Source organism: Lepidochelys olivacea (assembly GCF_965140295.1).
Source record: "Lepidochelys olivacea isolate rLepOli2 genome assembly, chromosome: 7".
Taxonomy (NCBI): domain Eukaryota; kingdom Metazoa; phylum Chordata; order Testudines; family Cheloniidae; genus Lepidochelys; species Lepidochelys olivacea.
Genome location: NC_140417.1, coordinates 103,896,732 through 103,916,554, shown reverse-complemented (window position 1 = coordinate 103,916,554; position 19,823 = coordinate 103,896,732). Strand labels below are relative to the sequence as shown.

The window sequence follows — 19,823 nt, the reverse complement described above, 5'->3', positions numbered from 1 at the left end:
AAAGATAGATGCTCCCAGTGATGAACCTTTTCAAGTGTCCCAGGATATTTGTCCATCTGCTTCTCTATTTGTTAGATCACGAATCTGTTTCCCTGCCCCCTTGGATGATCAGTGGCCCAGTTATGGCTTTCTGGGGTTGTAGCATGCACGCATACATGTGTTTTGCCTGGTAATGAACTGGCAGGCTCAATACTTTTCTTATACACAGAGCATCAGTATTCAATTAACTTTATTCCACATGCTCCAAATAAATGTATTTGTCTTGTTTTCCTGTGCATTGGTAAAGTGTGTTTCCATCTCTATCCATGCACACATTTGATGCCAGGGGTCATGGTTTTGGGAAAATCTGAAGACTGTCGGATATCATCTGAGATTAACAAGTGTATATACACAACATTGTGATATAAATTAGATTCTTTCCAATTTAAAAGTACTGTAAAGGGAAAACTTTGATAATTGGTCACTGCTTCATGTTTCTTGTGAGATTAACATAGAACAATTTTATTTTGGTTGACAATGAATTTAAGGGCTCAAAAATTAAATGTGTGATTTCATTTTGTGTACTTGAGTAGCTCCCTTGTGACAGGTGCTATTCAAAAATAAAATAAGTCCTTGTCTTGATAGTTTACAGTCTAAATAGGGACAAGACAGGACAGGTGGGTATAGAACCAAATTTTGTGGGAGGGAAAAGACAAGGATAATAGAAATACAAAGTGTGAGTATATTAGCTGAATGTACAGTTTGATAGCTACATATTTATTTTATTTAAAAGAGATTAGTGAGAAAGAGATATTAATCACTAATGAGACAATTGTACAGACATTATCTAGGCAGGTGGCCAGTTAAAATATCATCATAGTATTATTATTATTTATTACAGGCTAATCTTGTTTTAATTTTAATACTCTGATTAAAAACATATTTATATTTTCATTTCACCTTAAAGATTCAGTTAAGGCTTTAAGAGCCGGAACTGTGTTAGTGTAGGAAATGCCTCACCTCAGTGACAGCGTTATTGTATGTGGTGTAGTTGTAGCTGTGTCAGTCTCAGGGTATTAGAGAGACAAAGTGGATGAGGTAATATCTTATTAGTAAAAGATATTACCTCACCCACCTTATCACTTTGACAGTGTTATTGTTGTTAATATTACAGTAGCGCCTGCATGCCCCAGCCAACATCAGGGGCCCCATTGCACAGGTGCCGATTTTCCAAAGTACTGGGGGGGGGTTTGACCCCTGTCTCCATCCCAGGGCCCACCCCCACTCCACCCCTTCCCACCCCTGCTCCACCCCTGCCCCGCCTCTTCCCACCCGGTTTCACCTCCCTCCCCCGAGCACGCTGCTTCCTTGCTTCTCCCCACCTCCCTCCCAGATTCCTGCATGCTGCAAAACAGCTGTTTGCGATGGGTGGGAGACGCAGGGGGGTGGGGAGGCACTGATCCATGGGTCCGCCGGTGGGTGGGAGGCACTGTGGGGAGGGCCAGTTCTGATAGGGGGGTTGCCAGTGCGTGCTCAGCACCCACCATCTTTTCCCTGTGGGTGCTCCAACCCTGGAGCACCTACGGAGTTGGCGCCTATGCCCCATTGTACTAGGTGGTGGTAAAATATAGGAAGAGACCATTCCTGCCCTGAACAGCTTACAGTCTAAATAGACAAGACAGAAAGGTGAAGTGATTTGCTCAGTGTCACTCAGTAGGGCAGTGGTAGAGCAGGGACTAGAAGCCATATTCCATGACTCCTAGTCCAGTGCTCCCATCCACTAGATCAGAATTTCACAGTGGGGATCATGAATGGCAGTCAGGGTGATCACAAGGCATTGAAAATTATATTACTATCTAAAGCAAAGAAAAAAATCTTCTCCCTCACTTTCTGTACACCCTTACGGTCTTAAGGTCTAGTATTCTCGGTTAGCGTCTCAAAGATACACAGATTAATAGGATTATTAATGATACTTTTTTTACTGTAACATTTATGGTAAATGTAAAGGAGTTTCAAACATTTTTGACTTTGAATAAGGGGTTGCCAACCTGAGAGAGGCTGAGAAACATACTGCCTCTTATGCCTGTGTAGGGCTGGAGAAGGCATAATGCTTCCAGTGTCGCTGTCTGAAGATGAACTCATTGATGGCCATTTCTACACCCTGACCTCCACTCGCTTGTGAGCATGCAGGAAGATGCCACTATGGTGTTCAGTACTAGCAGCTCTCTCCTCTGTAGTTTGGGTTATGCTGGCTCTAGCATTATGGTTCTCTTCTGTTTTGGAGCACTGGAGGCAAAGTGGGGTGCAGCAAGGTACGTGAAGGGTCTTGTGCCTTTCTTTCACCCTTTCCCAGGGACAGCTACAGCTTAGCTGTACATTAAATATCAGTAAAGTTGGTGGTTGTTAGCTCGAAATTAATAGTTGATGAGAAAAGGCTGCCCAAATTAAAGTACATCATCAATGTAAGTAAAATAATGATGTCCCGTTCTTCCAGCAAAATAATTCTCTTTATGTTACAGCCTAATGTTAGCGTGTTTTGCTGGTCACCTGGATATTGTTAAATACCTCAGAGAACAAGGAGCTTCTTGGGAAGTCAGAGATCTGGGAGGTTGTTCAGCTTTGCACTGGGCTGTGGATGGAGGACATTGTGATGTTATTGAATGGATGATTAATGATGGCTGTCAGGTATGCATTTTATCTGTGTGCTTTTAAGAGAAAACAGCATTTTTATGGGACATAAAGAGGTTGTCTGATAACCTGGTGATACTTTGGGAATGTTAGTGCTCTCTAAGTATATCTCTGAGCCCCTTAGGATAAAGGAGTGCATCTTATTGCTGGGTGGAAAGCCCTTGGCTGGAAGGATAGTGACCATGACATAGGTCCTGAACATCTAGGAATTGTGAAACTGAATTAAAAATGGGGAAAGTGCAGGTCATCAGAGTTCTGATGGGAACATTGAGAATCTGCTATAGGAGGCTGGGGAAAGTGCTACCTTTTAGCTCTGTTGTTTTTTTATAATTAAATTACTATACTTTGGTAATTGTTTTGTAGATAGACCCTGAAATTGAAGGTTTTATAGTTTTAATAAAAATCTGGCATTCTGTTTTGCTCCCAAGCCACCATGAAATTGAAGACAGGCAGTCTTGCCTACTATTGATTTCGCACCATCTGGAGACACAAACTTGCATTAGCAAACAAAATGGGATATGCTTAGTAACAGCTCAGCAAATATTAGCAAATTGATGGATATAATTTAATCAAGTGGTTGCAGTTGATAAGATGCTCGAAAGCTCTGGTTCAAGACTGCAGGAAGGCTAAATGAAAAGTTAAAGATATGGAGATAAAGATTGATGGGTATAATGTTATTCTAATTGAGAATACAAGAACTGTAAAGAATTGAGAAATGACCTGTAAAACAAATTCAGATTAAGAAAAGTCATGTTGATAGAGGCTCCTGCAAGAGTGCAAAGTGAGAGAGAAGGAGATTATGTGCTAGATAGGTCAAAATTAAACCTCACATTATAACTTTATTGTCGCATAGCATTCTTAGCCCAGTGAGTAGGGTAGTAGAGGTTACTGATAACTGAAAAATCTGCAAATCTTGGAGTGAAGTTTGGTCCTGTTGCATTCCACAATGACTTCAACCTAAAGGAAAATGAGTTGTATATTTTCAGGACCTAAACTTGCATATTGCAGTCTGAAAAATATGAATATTGACATAGAAATGACATGTTTCTATTTTTCAGATTTAAAATAATTTTATCTAGGTTATTACCATGTTCTTCTTTGGCATAAAATATCTTTTTTTATTTCACCATAAAAGAGTATGGACTTGGAATACTTAAATTATCAGATATCCAGCCATATTCAGGTTTACTGCTGGAGCAGTAGTACAAAGGTTCTGAAATCAAGGAGTAGAAAGGAGATTTTTTTTGTAGGGGACTTGGTAGAAGAGGTCTTATTTAAGTGATTGGCATACTGCTGAGGTTTTGTTGTAATATTAATTATATGTTTAGGGTGCCTAATGCTTTGCATTTTTGTTATTTTAAATTGCAATAAATAATAAATACATAATGATGTTATGATTCTTTTGGATGAGGAAGAAATTTATTCTCAATGCACAAGCTTCAAAGGCCTGAAAACATACAGGAGTCACTTCCAATATCTTCTTTCTTAAAGCAGTTACCATGTAACTTGGGTGCAGAGCAAGGAATACATTGCCTCCTCTTAAAGGAGCATGCACTCACTGGAGCTTGTAGGAGAAACTTTCTGGGGTTCCAGTTAAAATATGTACCCAAAGTACTACTACTAATATCCTCTGGGAGGCTGGCCACAATCTTAACTCCTATGGGCTTCATCCAGCAAGGAAGGTACTGAGTACTGTAGCCCTGATCCAGCAAAGCTCTTCAGCATATAATTTATTTTAAATATGTGAGTTAGTTCCCCTTAGGTTTATGGCACAATTTGATTTCACATTATAAAAATATGGCATCCTCAGAGAGGTTGTGAGTTGTTCAACTCGGCAATTGCTCAGCAATGTGAAAAATCTTTGTTTAGTTAAATAGGGATTTTTTTTTCAAGTATAAGAAATGTCTTCCTTTCTACAATAGGTAGATACTAAAGATACAGTCTTAGAATGGACACCATTGATGAGAGTTTCTGCAGTAACAGGGAATAAGGATGTGGCATCTCTTTTAATTGAAGCAGGAGCAGATGTGAATATGAAAGATAAAGATGGCAAAACACCTTTAATGGTATGCCTTTTTCTATAACCAGTTTAGTTGTGTACTTGCAATTAAGGTCAGGAATTTGACTGCAATTAGAAAATCCTTGTTAACTCAGATGTGCAGTAGGATAGCAATGGTTATGCATTCACTCCCAGAGGGCTTTTATTCAAGGGAAAAAACTACCACTATTCCTCTACTAATACATTAAAAAAACTCTTGGTTTGGTTTGTAAAATAACAGTACTTAGTTGGAGAAGACTTCAGAGGCTCAAATGTATTTTTATTAGGATGAGTCCTCTGATTATCTCAGCCTTTCAGAATTTATCTTTCTGAAGTACTGTATTCATATGTTCTATAAAGATGATAAAATGCTATCTATATCATGTTATCATTTCAGTCATCACAGAGGAACGTAGCCTGTACATTTTAAATTCATAACATTTAGAAATACGTGTACGTGATATTTTGATCTTTGTAAGTCTACATATTATTGCAGAGCCCTCTCTGCTGTCTAAAACCCAGATCCTGCCTCAGATTCAGCTAGTGATGATCTCTGCTCTCATTTGGAATCTCAGTGAAGCCAGTGGAACTCTGCATGGGCACTGGAGTCCACATTAGCAGATCCCGGTATAAGACTTAGGCCTGTGTAATGTAACATACATACACTAACTTGTGGCAGATAACAACACTGTAATATGAGGCTATGTATTCTAGTATTGTATTATATTGCAGGTGGCAGTATTAAATAATCATGAAGAGTTGATTCAGTTGCTGCTGGATAAAGGAGCAGACTCTACTGTTAAAAATGAGGTAGCTAAAAACAATTATATTATTTAAAAAAAAAGATTTAAAAAATATTTAAAAGATTTTGAATATGCCATTGTTTTGTCTTTCAGTATGGCAAAGGTCTCCTAGAAATGGCTAGAGGTTTTCACAGACATGTATGAATAATTATTTTACATATTGATTTCCTGGTTTCTACTGGTTTTGCTTTTTAAAACCCTTCCCTTTCCCTTAATCTTTCTGCTTTTTTTTTGGTTTAGAGCGTGGTCATTTTGTTAGAAGAAAATAAGAGAAAATTAACTGAGAAAAACAATTTTCCTCCACCAGCTCTTGGCTCTCAGTCACGTGAGGTAACTAAATAAAAGAAAAGGAGTGCTTTTTCTACCAGTAAGGTGAAAACATGAAGACTGGCCCTCAGTTAAGCACTAGAATTTGCTTGTTTTACTTTATACTGTTCAGTTGTTACAGATTCTTGGATGCTCATTAAAATGTGTAGCTCAGCTTCTTCTTGAGGATGTTGTCTTGTATTTAAATGTATATGTATGTTGTACTGTCATTGTTCCCTAATGCTACTTTATATTCACTTGCATTTAGAGTTAGATGTAAAACAAAATAATGTTGTCATAAATGCAGTTTTTATATCATTCCCCTCCCTGTTCTAAGCCCTTCTTAGAGCTCATGACAAAGATTGTTTTTCACATATTTTTTATTACTTCCCTCTTTTTCTTTTCCTTTTTGTCCTAGTCCTGTCCCTCTGGCTAAAGAATGTTCAGTAACTCCCACTGATGCCTATTGTCACTCTTAAAATAGCCAGGAAGTCCCTTCTTTCTCCCGAGGAAATGAGCATCTTGCTTGCGCAGCATGCCCAGACTCAGCCATAGGAGTGAAGGACTAAGTTTAAGTCTTAAGAACTGTAATATCCTTCCAGGATAATGTGTTAGGTTAGGAAGGTGTATGTAATAAATTAAGTTGAAATGTGGATTTCAGGGTGGAAGCTGAATTGTGACATTAACTGTAACTATTATCTGATGTAAATAATCAGGGACCTCCTCATACACTGTCTTGCAGCATCAAGGGGCAACTAACATGCATGCACAACCTATCCTGCAGTAGAAACGCAATGAAGTCCAAGCACTTAAGTTTTATCACAAGATAAACTGCCTTATACTCACTTCAAGGGGTTGACCTCACCAAGTTCACTTTGTGGTAAAAATAAAGTGCCTGGTCTTCTCTGTGTTTTTACCTTGGGATAGCTCATGTGTGTTAGTTACCTTTTTCAGTAGAGAAGACAAGGCCTATACTGGGGAGGTAAGAGGAAATCGTCACTTAAAGGTACAGTCTACTCGTCACTAAAGGTACAGTCTAACAGCTTTTTGGAGTTCAAAGCTAAAGAATTCCAAAGCATTAATGTAACATTTAACCTGGCCTGGTCACCAAATAATGTTTTATTATTTTAAAAATTGCTTGTAACTCTTGCATTCACAATATAGTGTACAAGGTATTAGAAAACCCAGAAATGGGTAATTGGAGCTAAATAGTGATAAGCTTTAAACATTAATAATAAAAATTAAAAATCAACACAATTTTAGTAGCAGCCAATGTAAACTGTACAAATAATGAGATAAATGTTGATTTACTATCAACAGTGAGCAAACAAGTAACAGAGTTATATACAATTTGAATGCTTTAAATTTGCACAATGGGAAGACCATTGAAATGTAATTAAAGTACTCTTAAATTTGTAGAGGGGAGAGTGCACATCAATACTATTTACTGACAATTACCATATTTCATATGGTAATTATAGTTGACATTTTTTATATAAAACACATCCACTTTTAAAATATACACTGATTGACATTAAAATGTAGATGCTTTCCTTTATCATGATACGTTGCAATACTTTCCTTTCTACAATGAAATATTGCAATGGGGCACATCAGTTCTCTTAGGTGTAAATGTTTACTTTTAAGTGTCAATCATTGTACTTTCTGTCCTGTTGATAATGCTATCATATGTTTTAAAGCATAAGCTGGACTTGCTTTCAATTTACCTTTATATAGAAACACAAAGTATGCTTCCACAAGAAGTGACTTTCATTTTGTGGGGTGGGCTAGACTGTTTTTTTTGTTTTGTTTTTTTACCTTTTAAGGTACCAAGACTGCCATTGTCGATTTCCCCCCACCCCAAATGCCGCCAACATTCCTATCCTTGATGCTATGTTGTTTTAAGCAGTCCAGTTGCCCAGCAGCACAGCCAATATGGATGCAATTTACTAAAATTCAAAAAATAAATGTACGCTAAAATTCTATTAATTGGAAAAAAAAATAAACCTCAGTATCTTGAAATTCCTGCAAGAAGAAGATTGATAACAAAGAGACTGCACAGGCATGGCAATTAACTAACAAATAATTGATTGTTTTTATGTTTATCCTCTGCATCTACATTTTTTCCAAGGATGGGCTCTTTACACACCTGCCATCTAACACAGGATGTTTTTATCTCTCACTTTGTGCTGGAGGGAAACTAGGCTATTTCTTACTCTTCTGTCATTTTATATTTTATTTGACAATCTTCCTTCACTTTATAATGAATTTACTCAAATATCAGGGATCTATGAGGTGAATCTAAAGGTTCCAACCCTGCTGAAGAACAACATGGAATTTCAGGGGGAGAAGGTGTTAAATTTTTTTGCTTGTTTTTAGTTCGCTTTTTTAAAAATTTAGGAAATTACACACAAAAGTGTTAGAAGAATGTTTCTCAAGTTGCAAACAGAAGCACTGAAAAAGAAATACCAGAATTAAAGTTGCTTGTGCAACCTTAATTCAGCCCTCTTATCCATATGAATTAGGAAACGTCTTTAATTACATTTACATACTGTTTTCTCCACAGTACCCCCTATATAATGTTCAAAACAAGTATAGCAGTAATGTATATATTAGATGTACAGGTCTACTTACAGAGCAAGGTGTGCAACTGGGTTGCTTTGCAGCTGGGAGGGAGTTGGAAGCTTCTTAAACTAATGACAAACTCACATAATGCTGAAACACAAGTTTTTTAAGGAAATTTCAGGATACCCAAAGGTATGACACCAAAAGTAGCTATCTAGCCTGCCTAAAGCTGCTCATAACCTTTGATAATAGAAAAGCAGATAAACTGCTCCTTCAATATTAACGTAATTTCTGTTCTGCAAACGCTTTAGCAAGGAATGTTGTATGAGAAATTAAGCTTATGTTAGACATCTATGTTTCCTTCATATGCTCAGTAAGCTATGTCAAATGCAGCTCTAAAAATGGGAGCTTGTAGCTCTGCGACTCCCAATGGCTAAAGAAAACACTATTTGTAAACAAGTTTTTTCCATTAGTTTATCATATATAAAGATGGTAGTTCAAACTCCTATAAATTTTTTTCAAATTTTTAAGTACATATTTAGAAAATATCTGCATACATGTATAACAAAAAAGTGCCTGTGATATGCTGATTTATAAGAAAAATAATACTGTTGCATGGTGAAATTTTACAGTTATTTAGAGTATCAAAATAAAATATTGACATACCTAGCAAAGAAAGATGCTATCGTACTGATTTCTTAGGTAGTATCTTATATTTTTTTTCTTGATGTGGTGCTTGCATTTTTTTTTCAATCAATTTTGGTAATTACATAAGACAAAACAAAACAAATGTGTTTATTGTTTATTGAATATAGTATTCTTAACAATGAATAGAGTGTCCTGCTATTGCAACATTACATTGTGTCCACTTGTAATACCTTAAAATAACAAATTCTATAAGAAATGTGTACAAAAGTAACACAAACTGTTATATAGCTAAGTGTGTGAAAAAGTAAGCACACTTAAGTTTAACTGAAGCATGATAAATGAATGGTTCATAAAAAGTAATGTGCTGGTTTATGTAGGTTTAATCTCAGATCATACTGTGCTAAATGGTCTGCAGTTTAAACAGTTAAAATTACTGATCAGTTGCTACATTTTTTTTTTTAAAGAACAATAGCACCTTTTTTTCCAGAGTCTAACCAAATGAAAACATGCCTTGTATTTTTATATATCCTGCCTTAAAGGGCTTTTAAAAATATTTTTCTGTGACTGCTCTGTTAATGACTGTTTACAGTCACTGGTCACACTTTTTAATGCTTTGTTTAAAAGCCTAAATTAATACATACAAAAGTCTTGTGGTGTTTTGAAATAGATGTGAATGTATGTTGGAAAGGCATATTCAGGCATGTTGGAGAAGCAAACACCATGCAGAAGAGAGTATGTGAAAGCAGGAATTTGACAGCGAGATGAAAGTTTATGAGGTGACTTAGATAACGTGTAGCACTTCAATGGTTTTTACAGTGCTTTATCAATACTAATTAAGCTTCAAAACCACCCTATGAATTGGGTAATTAAGTGTTACTGTATCCATTTCACGGATTGGGAAAACTGATGCTGAGAAGTTAAGTAACTTGTTCAAGATGAAAAGAGAAATCTGTATCAAGAGAAGGATGCAAATTCAGGATCTCCCAATTCCTACTCCCATATTTAAACCATTAGACCCCACACTCTCTTAAATCTGTAGTAGATTAGTATTTTATTTTGTTTACTATTAGCTAAATTTATATTTAGCTATATTTTGCGAAATGTGATGATGATCCATAGGGGCATAATCTCTTGTGGATAGATTTATTTAGTTGCTGTTCAGAAGGGATAATCTGTATGTAGAATGAGTTCTGGCACTAAAGAGTTTACAAAAGTAAATTTCCTAGTGTACTAAAAGATAATTAACGAATGAATCTTCCTTCAACCTTATTGTAAATGTCTAAATGCATTAAAAACAAACTATAACTAGTAACATTTATTGGGCATTAGCAAATAGCGCAATAACATTACATTTTCAAATAATCAGAACCAAACAGAACTGATGCTAAAAAAAGTAACTGCCAGGGAAATAAAGCCATGTACAGCAGCTTTGAACTAACTAGGCATTTAAAAGAAGACGCTCAGGTGGAAAAATCACACTTTTATCTATATAAAAGCAATACCTATGATTACTAAAACTGAAAGACATTAGATGGGAAAATCTCATATCTGTCTCTGTTTTATACAGTTTTTGTACTTCGCATATTTAGTAATTTTCACTAGTTTGTTGATGGTCATTTATACTTCCAGTCCCATGCACTAACATAATGCAACTTCATGCATTGCTCTGTGAAGAGCCCATGTACGACGTGCTCTTTCCTAGGAGAGTGTTGTTTACCAGTAACAGGAGCAACAACGCTTTAAGTTTTTACCTCTCTAGAATGAGGGAATGCTTTCAAAGGGTCCAGATCTCTCTGGCATTCCCCAACCAGGACATGAGTCAGCAAGTTTCAAGTAGGTCATACATACTTCTATCATAGCCTTTAACTGTAAAATTAATCTCAAAATTATTATGTGTTCTTGAGCTGTTTTGCTTTAAGAAGTTTAAATGTTTCATAACTGTTGATATATGGCCCCCTGTTTAGTCAGCTGTTTTAAGTAGTTGTAAATTTTTAATTTACAAGTTGGTTAAAGGTGTTTTTCAGAGATTTCTCATGCAGACTTAAGATGAACCCTAGGATAGCAAGTGTTGTCTTATTAGTAATGATGCATCATCTCACTATAGGTCATATAAGCAAAACGCATGATCATATGGAGGTCAATCTTAAAGTATCGAGACTTAACTGTTATGGTTCAGATTAGTTTTAACCCATCTATGATCTTTGTAAATCTGTTTTGTCAGCATGGGTGTTAACTGAGGCTCTGATCCTGTAATAAGAGCCATACACACAACCTCACTGGATTCATGAAGCATTTGTAGATTTGGCATTGCAATATTTATGCTAGGAATTCCAGCTTGTTAAAGGGGTATTGCTTAGAAATGCTGGTTACACTTTAAGGTTCCATTTATAAATAGTTTTTAAAAGGTTAATGGGTGATTAACAGATGCTTTGATACATGGTTAATCAATTGTTATAGAATCCAACAGGTTAATAGGTTACTTGTGGCTTACAACCATCTATTGATGTGCCTATAACCACCTGTAATATATGCAAGTGTAACCCATACACCTTCTGGGTGTGGTGTTCTGTCCCATCTAGTGGCACTGAGACCACTTAGAGAGAAATTAATGAGTCTGCGCTACAGCCTTAGCTAATAACCATATGGCTTTTAGCTCATACAGTAGAGGATCATGTACTAAGCTCCTAGAGGTCCCAAGTTCGAAACTGGGGTCTGTTGGTGTTACTCAAGCATATTCAAAACATGAGTAGTAACATCTATAATACCACATGCAAACGGAACCTTTTTTAAGTCCACGTTATTTAAGAAGTGCACCTTTGTGTTTAAACACATTGATGATGATGAGGGGAAGTTGATCTGGTTTAAAAAACTTTCAGACCAGTCATTCAACTTCTATTCCTCTATATCATGTTAAACTGTTCTTGCTAATACATCTTTCACAAAAGTAGACTTAAAGAATCATACATGTATCTACCTAATAAGCCTTAGCACCACTAAAGAGTACCAGTTCAAATGATTAGGTTCCTTGCAGCAGTTTGATTTTTACAGTGTGTGCCACTTGTCACAAAATTTTGCCAGTTACTAAAACTAAAGGCCATTGTCTGTTGTTTCACAATGCCCAATAGGCATAAAAGGGTTCCCTCTGTAAGTAGCCATTATTTTCTTATATTTTGTTGATTGTGTGGTTCATGTGATGGTGAACTTGAAGAAATTTAGATTATAAGGCAGTGTACACTCTTCACTCTGTTTATATATTTTGACAAAGAATCGTTTTTTATATAGTAGCCAAAAATCCTCCTTGGTGCATCTGCATGGAATTACACCAGGAAGAATTTGTCTCCTGGTGCTTCTTAGTCTTGAAATACCTTATTTTCAGAAAGAATTAAGTTATACATTTTAGTTGCGGGCACTGGAAAATTAGCCTCTCAGCTCTTGAGACCACTATTATATAGGCCCATAATTTGACCCATTCACAATCTGTGAAGTATAACCTTTTCATTGAGAAATCAAGAAAGAGTTGCAAAAACAAAACAAAAAAATCCCAATCCCCTCAAAAACCCCTTTATCGGGCTTACAGCTATAATTTTTAGTACTCGCCATGCTTCCTTTGCAGGGTCTGAAGCAGCAACTAAACAGTATTTCCATCACTGCACACAATTATGCAGGGAAGCTAATACATAAATAAGGAAATAGACAGGAAAGCCATATTATCTTCTGTTGTATAAGAAACATGGGGAAAGTTTAATATTTGCAAAAGGGTAACGAAGAAAAAATATTTACTTTCAAATGATGTGGTTGTTGGGATTTTCTAAAACTATAACACTTTCATAGAATACATGTGCAAAGCTATGCAAAAATATTGAATACTTTCCTACCTCAGAAGGGTATTATCACAAAGAAAAAGATACAGAAGATTTTGTGTCCTTTTAATATTAATAGAAGTTTTAGGACTAAGTCCCTGCTTATCATACTGAAAACTTCCTCCAGTATAATCTGAGGGTTCAGGTCCCAAGATGCTGTAAATTATTACAGCTCCATTGAAGTCAACAAAGTTGCTCTGATGTGCACCAGCTGAGAAGCTAACCCTTAGGTAAAATTCTAACCCCACTAAAGTCAGTGGGAGTGTTGCCATTGACTTCCATGTGGCCAGAGTTTCACACATAGTCTTTAAATGTTATCAGAAATACAGAAATATTTTGACACAGTATAGTCAATGGGAGCCTAACAAAGGACTATGAAAGGAATGACGTGTCCATATGAAACCTAGTGTGTTTTAAAAGTGATGTATTTTCCTAATTCTGGCAACAGAACAAGATGCCACTGAGGAATTGAGGCTTTTAAAAACAAAAATTCCCATCCAAAATTCATAAAAAGGTTGTTTAAATAGCCACAACAGCACCTGGTTTTGGTGTTTGCCAAATCCAATATAAAAAAAAAAAAGTAGAGTGCCACCATGTCTCCATGTTTATCATAAATATTTTGTTTGCATTATTCAGAATGTCTTATAAATTAAAGCACTGGTAATTTTATTAAACATGCATGTTTTAGGAACTGAAATGTCTTCAAGGAGGATTCTGTTTTGGTTTATTTGTTTTGTTGGTAATGTGGATTTAGCTAGCTAGTACATCCATAAATCTGGCTGCTATATTGTTGTCTTGATACAGTGGAGACTAAAAAAGTTAGAGTTACACTCACTGAAATGAGAACCAAAGGCCTCTGTACATTTCTTTCTGCTTGAAGACTCCAAAACTATGAACAGGAAACTAACCCATTTTTAACAATAATGTTAGTAATGGCTCCCACTTAGTCTTTTTCAACTTGTATTGAAAAGAAAAGTTTGTTGATAGTGTAGCTGAAACAAACTATTTTTAGCAGTGTTACAGAAAGAGTGTGGAAGGGACCGCACACACTCAAGTTTCCTGTAGCAGTGTTGAAAATGAATTTGTTGCATCTACGCTCACAGTGGAAGTGTTTACAACATTAGTTGGGCTAGGTCAGGGTGGTGGAAAAGGTAGGGAGGAGCTGTCACTGAGCCTTTGCCGCAAAATGGCCATTTTCCTAATATAATTTAACCCACATGTGGAGCAATGGTCAGTAGTAGCTTGATTGTTTATCACTGTAAAAGAGATGATCCACCACATGGTGATTTGAGGGAACTAAAGCGGGAGTTAAAATATTCCTCTAACAATTTCAGCCGTGTGAATTAAGAAATAAAATCAGAAAGCTATTGATTTCCGATCTCTGCTTTTTGATGAAGATTAGATATACAGATGAAGGGCAAAAGTAGCTTTTCTTTTTACACTGAATGGTACTCAAGAGATATGAAGATCCTGTCCATGTTTTCAGATACATCATGTCTTTATACTAAAGTATGTCTTTTTAACACTTCGTTCACAGGAGTATGAGTATTTTGGAGATTAAAAAGGGGGAAAAAATCCATCAGAGAAGACAATAACATTTTAGAAGTTAGATACAAAACAGTAGTAAATATGAAAAATACAGTTGATAAGCAGAAGTGAGGCAGCAGAAATGCATATAATCTATTTTTAAAACAATTATTTGTAAATATAGCATCTTAGTGTTTTCAATGTATTTGACTGTATAGCTGTATTGCATAGTAAGATGTCACTATCTTATATGATATTGAATGTATCTAATTACCAAAGCATCAAAAAATGTAATTATATTGGAAGGCCTGAATCTGCATTGATATGGAATGATTGTGTTGTGTTTGATAAAACCGTGAGCTAAAAATACAATTTTATGATATATAGTATTTGTCCAAAACCAATATGCTCCCTTTAAGTACAGATTTCCTGACAATTTCCAACAGTGATACCAGGCCTCTTGAAATTACAGTACAACTAGTAACAGTTATTTTGGTTAAACAGATATGGTATACATTTGTGTGCAGATATCGGGCATTTCACTGGATTCCAGAAAACATGGCTCACCCTGATGTAATCGTTCAAAGGTTTGTTATAAACCATTGAAATCACTAGAGTTGTTTATTCATTGATTTATCCATGAGTATCAATACTCTATAAAGAATAGATCAAACCTAAACACTCTACATAAGACACAAAGCAGAATGTTTCAAGTTCACTAAAATATTATAAAAAAGGCTTCCTTCCTAGGAAAACTCAGCTATGGTAAAAAAAATATCTACTACAGTGCACTGCACTGTAATAAATATTAATCATAAATTAATAATTTACAAGTACCTGAGCAAGTACACGAGCACCATAGCACAGCACAGCACCAAAAGCAGTAGCTCAGAGTTCTTAAAAATAATGGTGTTTTAAACATTAAAAATTCTAAGTATTGTTATATTTTTAAACCCACTCTAGTTGGAGTTTAAAGATAGTGCAAACTTCTGTCTTCACTTTTTTCAGAAAGGTGTCAGATTTTCTTGTCATTTCACATAGGCAGTGTTGCTGGATCTGGGCACTTGTGGATGTTTAGGTGCAGGTCTGTTTAAAAAAAGATGAGAAATATATAAATGAAAATGTAAAATTGTTAAACTTCTTCTGTTTTTTAATTTTGGCATTAGGATGTATAGCTTAATTCATTCAGCAATAAAGGGGTTTACCAATTTTATCTTCATTTTGTGGAGAAGAAGCACAGAACTTTTATGTTGGAAAAAGATAGGACGTCCAACTTCTTTTGAAGCCACCATCAGATTTGCTCTCATGACAGAAGCAGATTCCTTGTGTGACCCTCATACAAGTCCCTTCAGCTGTTAAAACATTTTCCTCTGACCAGTGGCAGAACTAGGCTTAAGTTTTACGTGTGTGTTCTAACCTTCCTTATCTCCCTATGGGGTCACTTAATTTAGGACACTTTTAAAAAATGCTTCTTAGTCCTGTACTGTAGCTACCAGTTCAAAGATGCCACTTTGAAGTACTGTTACTGCTTCTTAGGAGCATCTTACCGGGACGCAATACAGGGTCTTAGAAGAACTCCTCTCTCCCTCCCATGGATCTTCCACGTGGAAGAGTAATACTGGTAAGTTAAGAGCTATGCATAACATACAGAATTATTAGGAAAGTAAAATGTTATTTTGGTTTTATTTTTCAGTTTTCTGAGCTGAGCATCACACTAGGTGCCTCAGGGTAGAACTGCTATGTACTTCCAACGCCATTATTTTTATTTCTTTGAGACTTTTTTTTTTTAAAGCGTAGAAGATTTAAACTTTAGGGTTAGATGATACAATAATAAAATGGAAATTTGGAAGTTAATGGAGCCTTATTTATACTAGATCCCCCACTGGTGCTACCATTGGTGGAGATGAACTGGTGTTAACATGGGTGAGAATTTCTAGATAAAGGGTGATAAAACTTCCTAGTGAAGATAAGGTCTAAGAGGTACCCTTTAAAATACCACCTAAAAGGATTAAATGTTTGTGTGTGGAGGAGGTATGGGGTTCAGATGGCTCAGGGAGGAATATAATGAAGATTCTCAGTGTACATTTCCAATATACAGGGCTACACTAGTTAAAAAAAACCCCACCTTTCTATCAAATATGAGTCTCTGTTAAATTGCTATCATCTTTCAAAAGGGTGGCAATGCTATCATCCCCAGTTCTAGTTGTCTGCAGCAGTACTGTGCTGTCTAAAAAGGCTAGCTACTGGATTCTTTCGAAGCAGCTGCTGTAAGAGACATCTCTCTTGTGCTACTGAAAAATTTTCACAATCTCAGTTTGTGCTGCAACATCACTATCTGCTTGTTTGTTCACTTTTTTGGCGGGAGGCAGGGGTGTGTAAAAACAAACACTTATCTTGCCACACAGTTTTCCTAATGAAAAGTAACTGCAATGCCCTGATTTTGAAAGAAAAACTGTATTTGCTTTTTTTTAATGGGCACAGCTTAAATCGTGTGTTGACACAGAAACCACAAAGCAAAGCACTGAAGCTTCAAAACAGTTTTCTGTATCTACAGTATGGATGATTTTACTGCAAATCTTTGCTATGCCTGTTTGAACTTATTTGCTTGTATGTTTTTAGTTTTATTCTGTTTTATTCACCAGGAATTCTTCCCAAGTAATGTAATGAAATCCTCGCATCCTTTGTGACACTAAATTTCTGAACCACTGCCAACTACATTACTTTCTGGTAATGCTGAAACTATAAAATAATGGCATGCTTCCTTATAGGAGGTGCCTGCCAATAAAGCATTGTTGATCCAGAAGAATATCATCTCAATGTGCAAAGTTATTGCATGTGGTCTTTCATACATTATATAAGATCAAATAGCTCTTGCATGAGTTTTGCCTTTGAGGGCTGTAGAGTAAGGCTCTCTATCTTTTTCTTGTGCTCCTTGCCACAGTCTTTCTTCATCATTCCTTGCAGGCGGTCAGACTAGATGATCACAATAGGAAGCAGTGGGGGCAAAAGACCTATATGGCTTCAAGATTAAACTCGATAAGTTTATGGAGGAGATGGTATGATAGGATAACATGATTTTGGCAATTAATTGATCTTTGGGCCTATTTACCATGAATATTTAATGTCCTGCGATGGGATGTTAGATGGGGTGCGATCTGAGTTACTACAGAGAATTCTTTCCTGGGTATCTGGCTGGTGAATCTTGCCCATATGCTCAGGGTTCAGCTGATCGCCATATTTGGGGTCGGGAAGGCATTTTTCTCCAGGGCAGATTGGAAGAGGCCCTGGGGGTTTTTCACCTTCCTCTGTAGCATGGGGCCCGGGTCAATTGCTGGAGGATTCTCTGTACCTTGAAGTCTTTAAACCATGATTTGAGGACTTCAATAGCTCAGACATAGGTGAGAGGTTTATTGCAGGAGTGGGTGGGTGAGATTCTGTGGCCTGCATTGTGCAGGAGGTCAGACTAGATGATCATAATGGTCCCTTCTGACCTTAGAGTCTGAGTAATGTACAATATGAAATTACCATTACATAAGAGTTTAAAAAATAAATTGAATTAGATGTTTAAAGACAGATCCTGAGCTGGGATAAAATGGCATACCTCCATTGAAAAAAAAATGAGCTACATTTATTTATAGTAGCTGAGAATCTGGCCCTATCTTTCACATATTTGGTAAACAGAGAGAAAATGATTGCTATGTATCTTGGTAATAAATAAAGGTGCTATACAATGGTATTTTATGTGCAGTTAGAATATAACTTACTATGGTATAATATCTCACTGCTATATAATAGATGTCTTCATTTTTGATCTCCTCTGTGATATACTTGTTTACTACCGAGTAAGATACAAACACAATGCTAATATATTTATCTAGGTAAAGGAGGTGCAGGGAACCTTATATGATGACAGATCATTTAAATGGAGAGGATGGTGGTTTTTCCAAAAATATGGTAAGTCAGCTCCAAGTAAGGGAGAGTCTACAAGTTCCAGTAAAGAATTTGCTACAGGTTATAAAAACATTTTGATTAGCAAAACTAACCTTACAGGAGTAATGTGAGGCACAAGTTTCTGATGTCCAAGTATTGGGCTGGAGGCATTGTTAAGCCGAGCGGTTTTGTTCAGAGGATTTGCTGGCAAAGGCTTTTGAGGAGGGTTTGGTTTGAGAGTTTCCTATAAAAAGATATCAGACCATGTAATCTTTGTAAACAAAATGAAAAAATAAACATAAATTTTAAATGGAGTTGCTTTAGACTATTTTATATGCAGTAGATAGAACACATGGAACACTAAGGTTTGTTGTCGTTTTATTTTTTTAAATGCTCATCGGAGAGGTGCATTTTAAGCCTACAGCATATCACACAATGTCCAAATTACAGAATGTAATTTTTACACTTCAGATGTAATTGATGTAAGTTTTTCAAATCTTTTATATTGCATATTTTCAGAACTATGGTGTACTTAGACCAAACGACCTTTTTAGATAAAACTCACTCTTAACTTTCCTACTGCAAATGTGGTAATTCCATAATTCATGTTTTGGACTGTGGGACATATTCTGCCCTCAATTATGCTCAGGCCATACAAAAGAAAGTAGCAAATCAAAGGAGGGTGGGTAACAAAAATGCAATTAGATCAAGGATGAATTTAGTCCATTGTGTCCACATATGTTTATAAGGTTGATCTGTAAAGTATGTTTTTTTTTAAATAAATGAACTTCTACTATTTTTTATTGTCTTATGATATATAAAGAGGGCTGCAAAGGATTTCTTTTTAGTCTCTTTCCTTCTCTTTGTTTTTATTTTAGAAATATTGTGAATAACAAATCTGATCTTCACTACCTTTGTGGGAGAACCTCTGATGGGTCTCATTGCATGTGTATTGTGACTTCACTCCTTTATTGAAGAAGCAGTGGTGTTAAAAAGACATCTTTTGTCCAAAATTTTAATTAATCATTGAAAGTTAGCAGGTGTTAATGTAAAACTAAACAAAACAAACAGTTTTAAACAACTAGAGTAAACATCCCCTCCTTTTTCAGTTGCTCAATTTTAATTTGTTTAACTCATGTGATGTCATAATTTCACTAGTTAGTGTCTTTCAGGGTCTGAATTTCTACCATTTTTAAAATATTTAAAAAAGCAAACAATTTTTAGTTATCTAAAGAAACCCTTTCAGGTCATCTTTATACATTACAAGGAGCAAAAAAAAAAAGCGCAAGCTCAACTTTTATTTTCTTACAACCCTCTCCCTCTGCAAATCTAGATGCAGCTGCATTCCAATAGCACATCCAGGTCTCCAGAATGAGTTTCCATCATCCATTGTTTCCTCGGGCAGTGTTTTTGGCCTGGTTAATTTACAATTAGTAAACACATACAAGGTTTCCTGCAGGAGATGACAAGAGTGGAAAT

The 19,823-nt window shown here is 36.0% G+C and overlaps 2 protein-coding genes across 6 annotated transcripts in view; one reads left to right on the top strand and one right to left on the bottom strand.

Moving 5' to 3' along the window:
- FANK1 (fibronectin type III and ankyrin repeat domains 1) overlaps nucleotides 1–7,214 on the top strand; it is a 64,802-nt gene extending 57,588 nt beyond the window's left edge. For 3 of the 5 annotated variants that reach the window (XM_084634677.1, XM_084634676.1, XM_084634674.1), the window contains 5 exons: nucleotides 2,499–2,664; nucleotides 4,590–4,733; nucleotides 5,438–5,515; nucleotides 5,602–5,646; nucleotides 5,749–7,214. In XM_084634677.1, coding sequence (XP_084490803.1) covers nucleotides 2,499–2,664; nucleotides 4,590–4,733; nucleotides 5,438–5,515; nucleotides 5,602–5,646; nucleotides 5,749–5,850 — 535 coding nt within the window. In that variant the 3' untranslated portion in view covers nucleotides 5,851–7,214. The remainder of the gene's footprint in view (nucleotides 1–2,498; nucleotides 2,665–4,589; nucleotides 4,734–5,437; nucleotides 5,516–5,601; nucleotides 5,647–5,748) is intronic. The other 2 variants (XM_084634678.1, XM_084634675.1) reach the window with 2 other exon arrangements.
- A 2,008-nt stretch (nucleotides 7,215–9,222) lies between these two features.
- Nucleotides 9,223–19,823, bottom strand: part of ADAM12 (ADAM metallopeptidase domain 12) — a 346,313-nt gene continuing 335,712 nt past the window's right edge. Inside the window, exons 22-23 of the mRNA XM_084634670.1 lie at nucleotides 18,458–18,588; nucleotides 9,223–15,500 (exon numbers count right to left, since the gene is read on the bottom strand). Coding sequence (XP_084490796.1) covers nucleotides 15,443–15,500; nucleotides 18,458–18,588 — 189 coding nt within the window. The 3' untranslated portion in view covers nucleotides 9,223–15,442. The remainder of the gene's footprint in view (nucleotides 15,501–18,457; nucleotides 18,589–19,823) is intronic.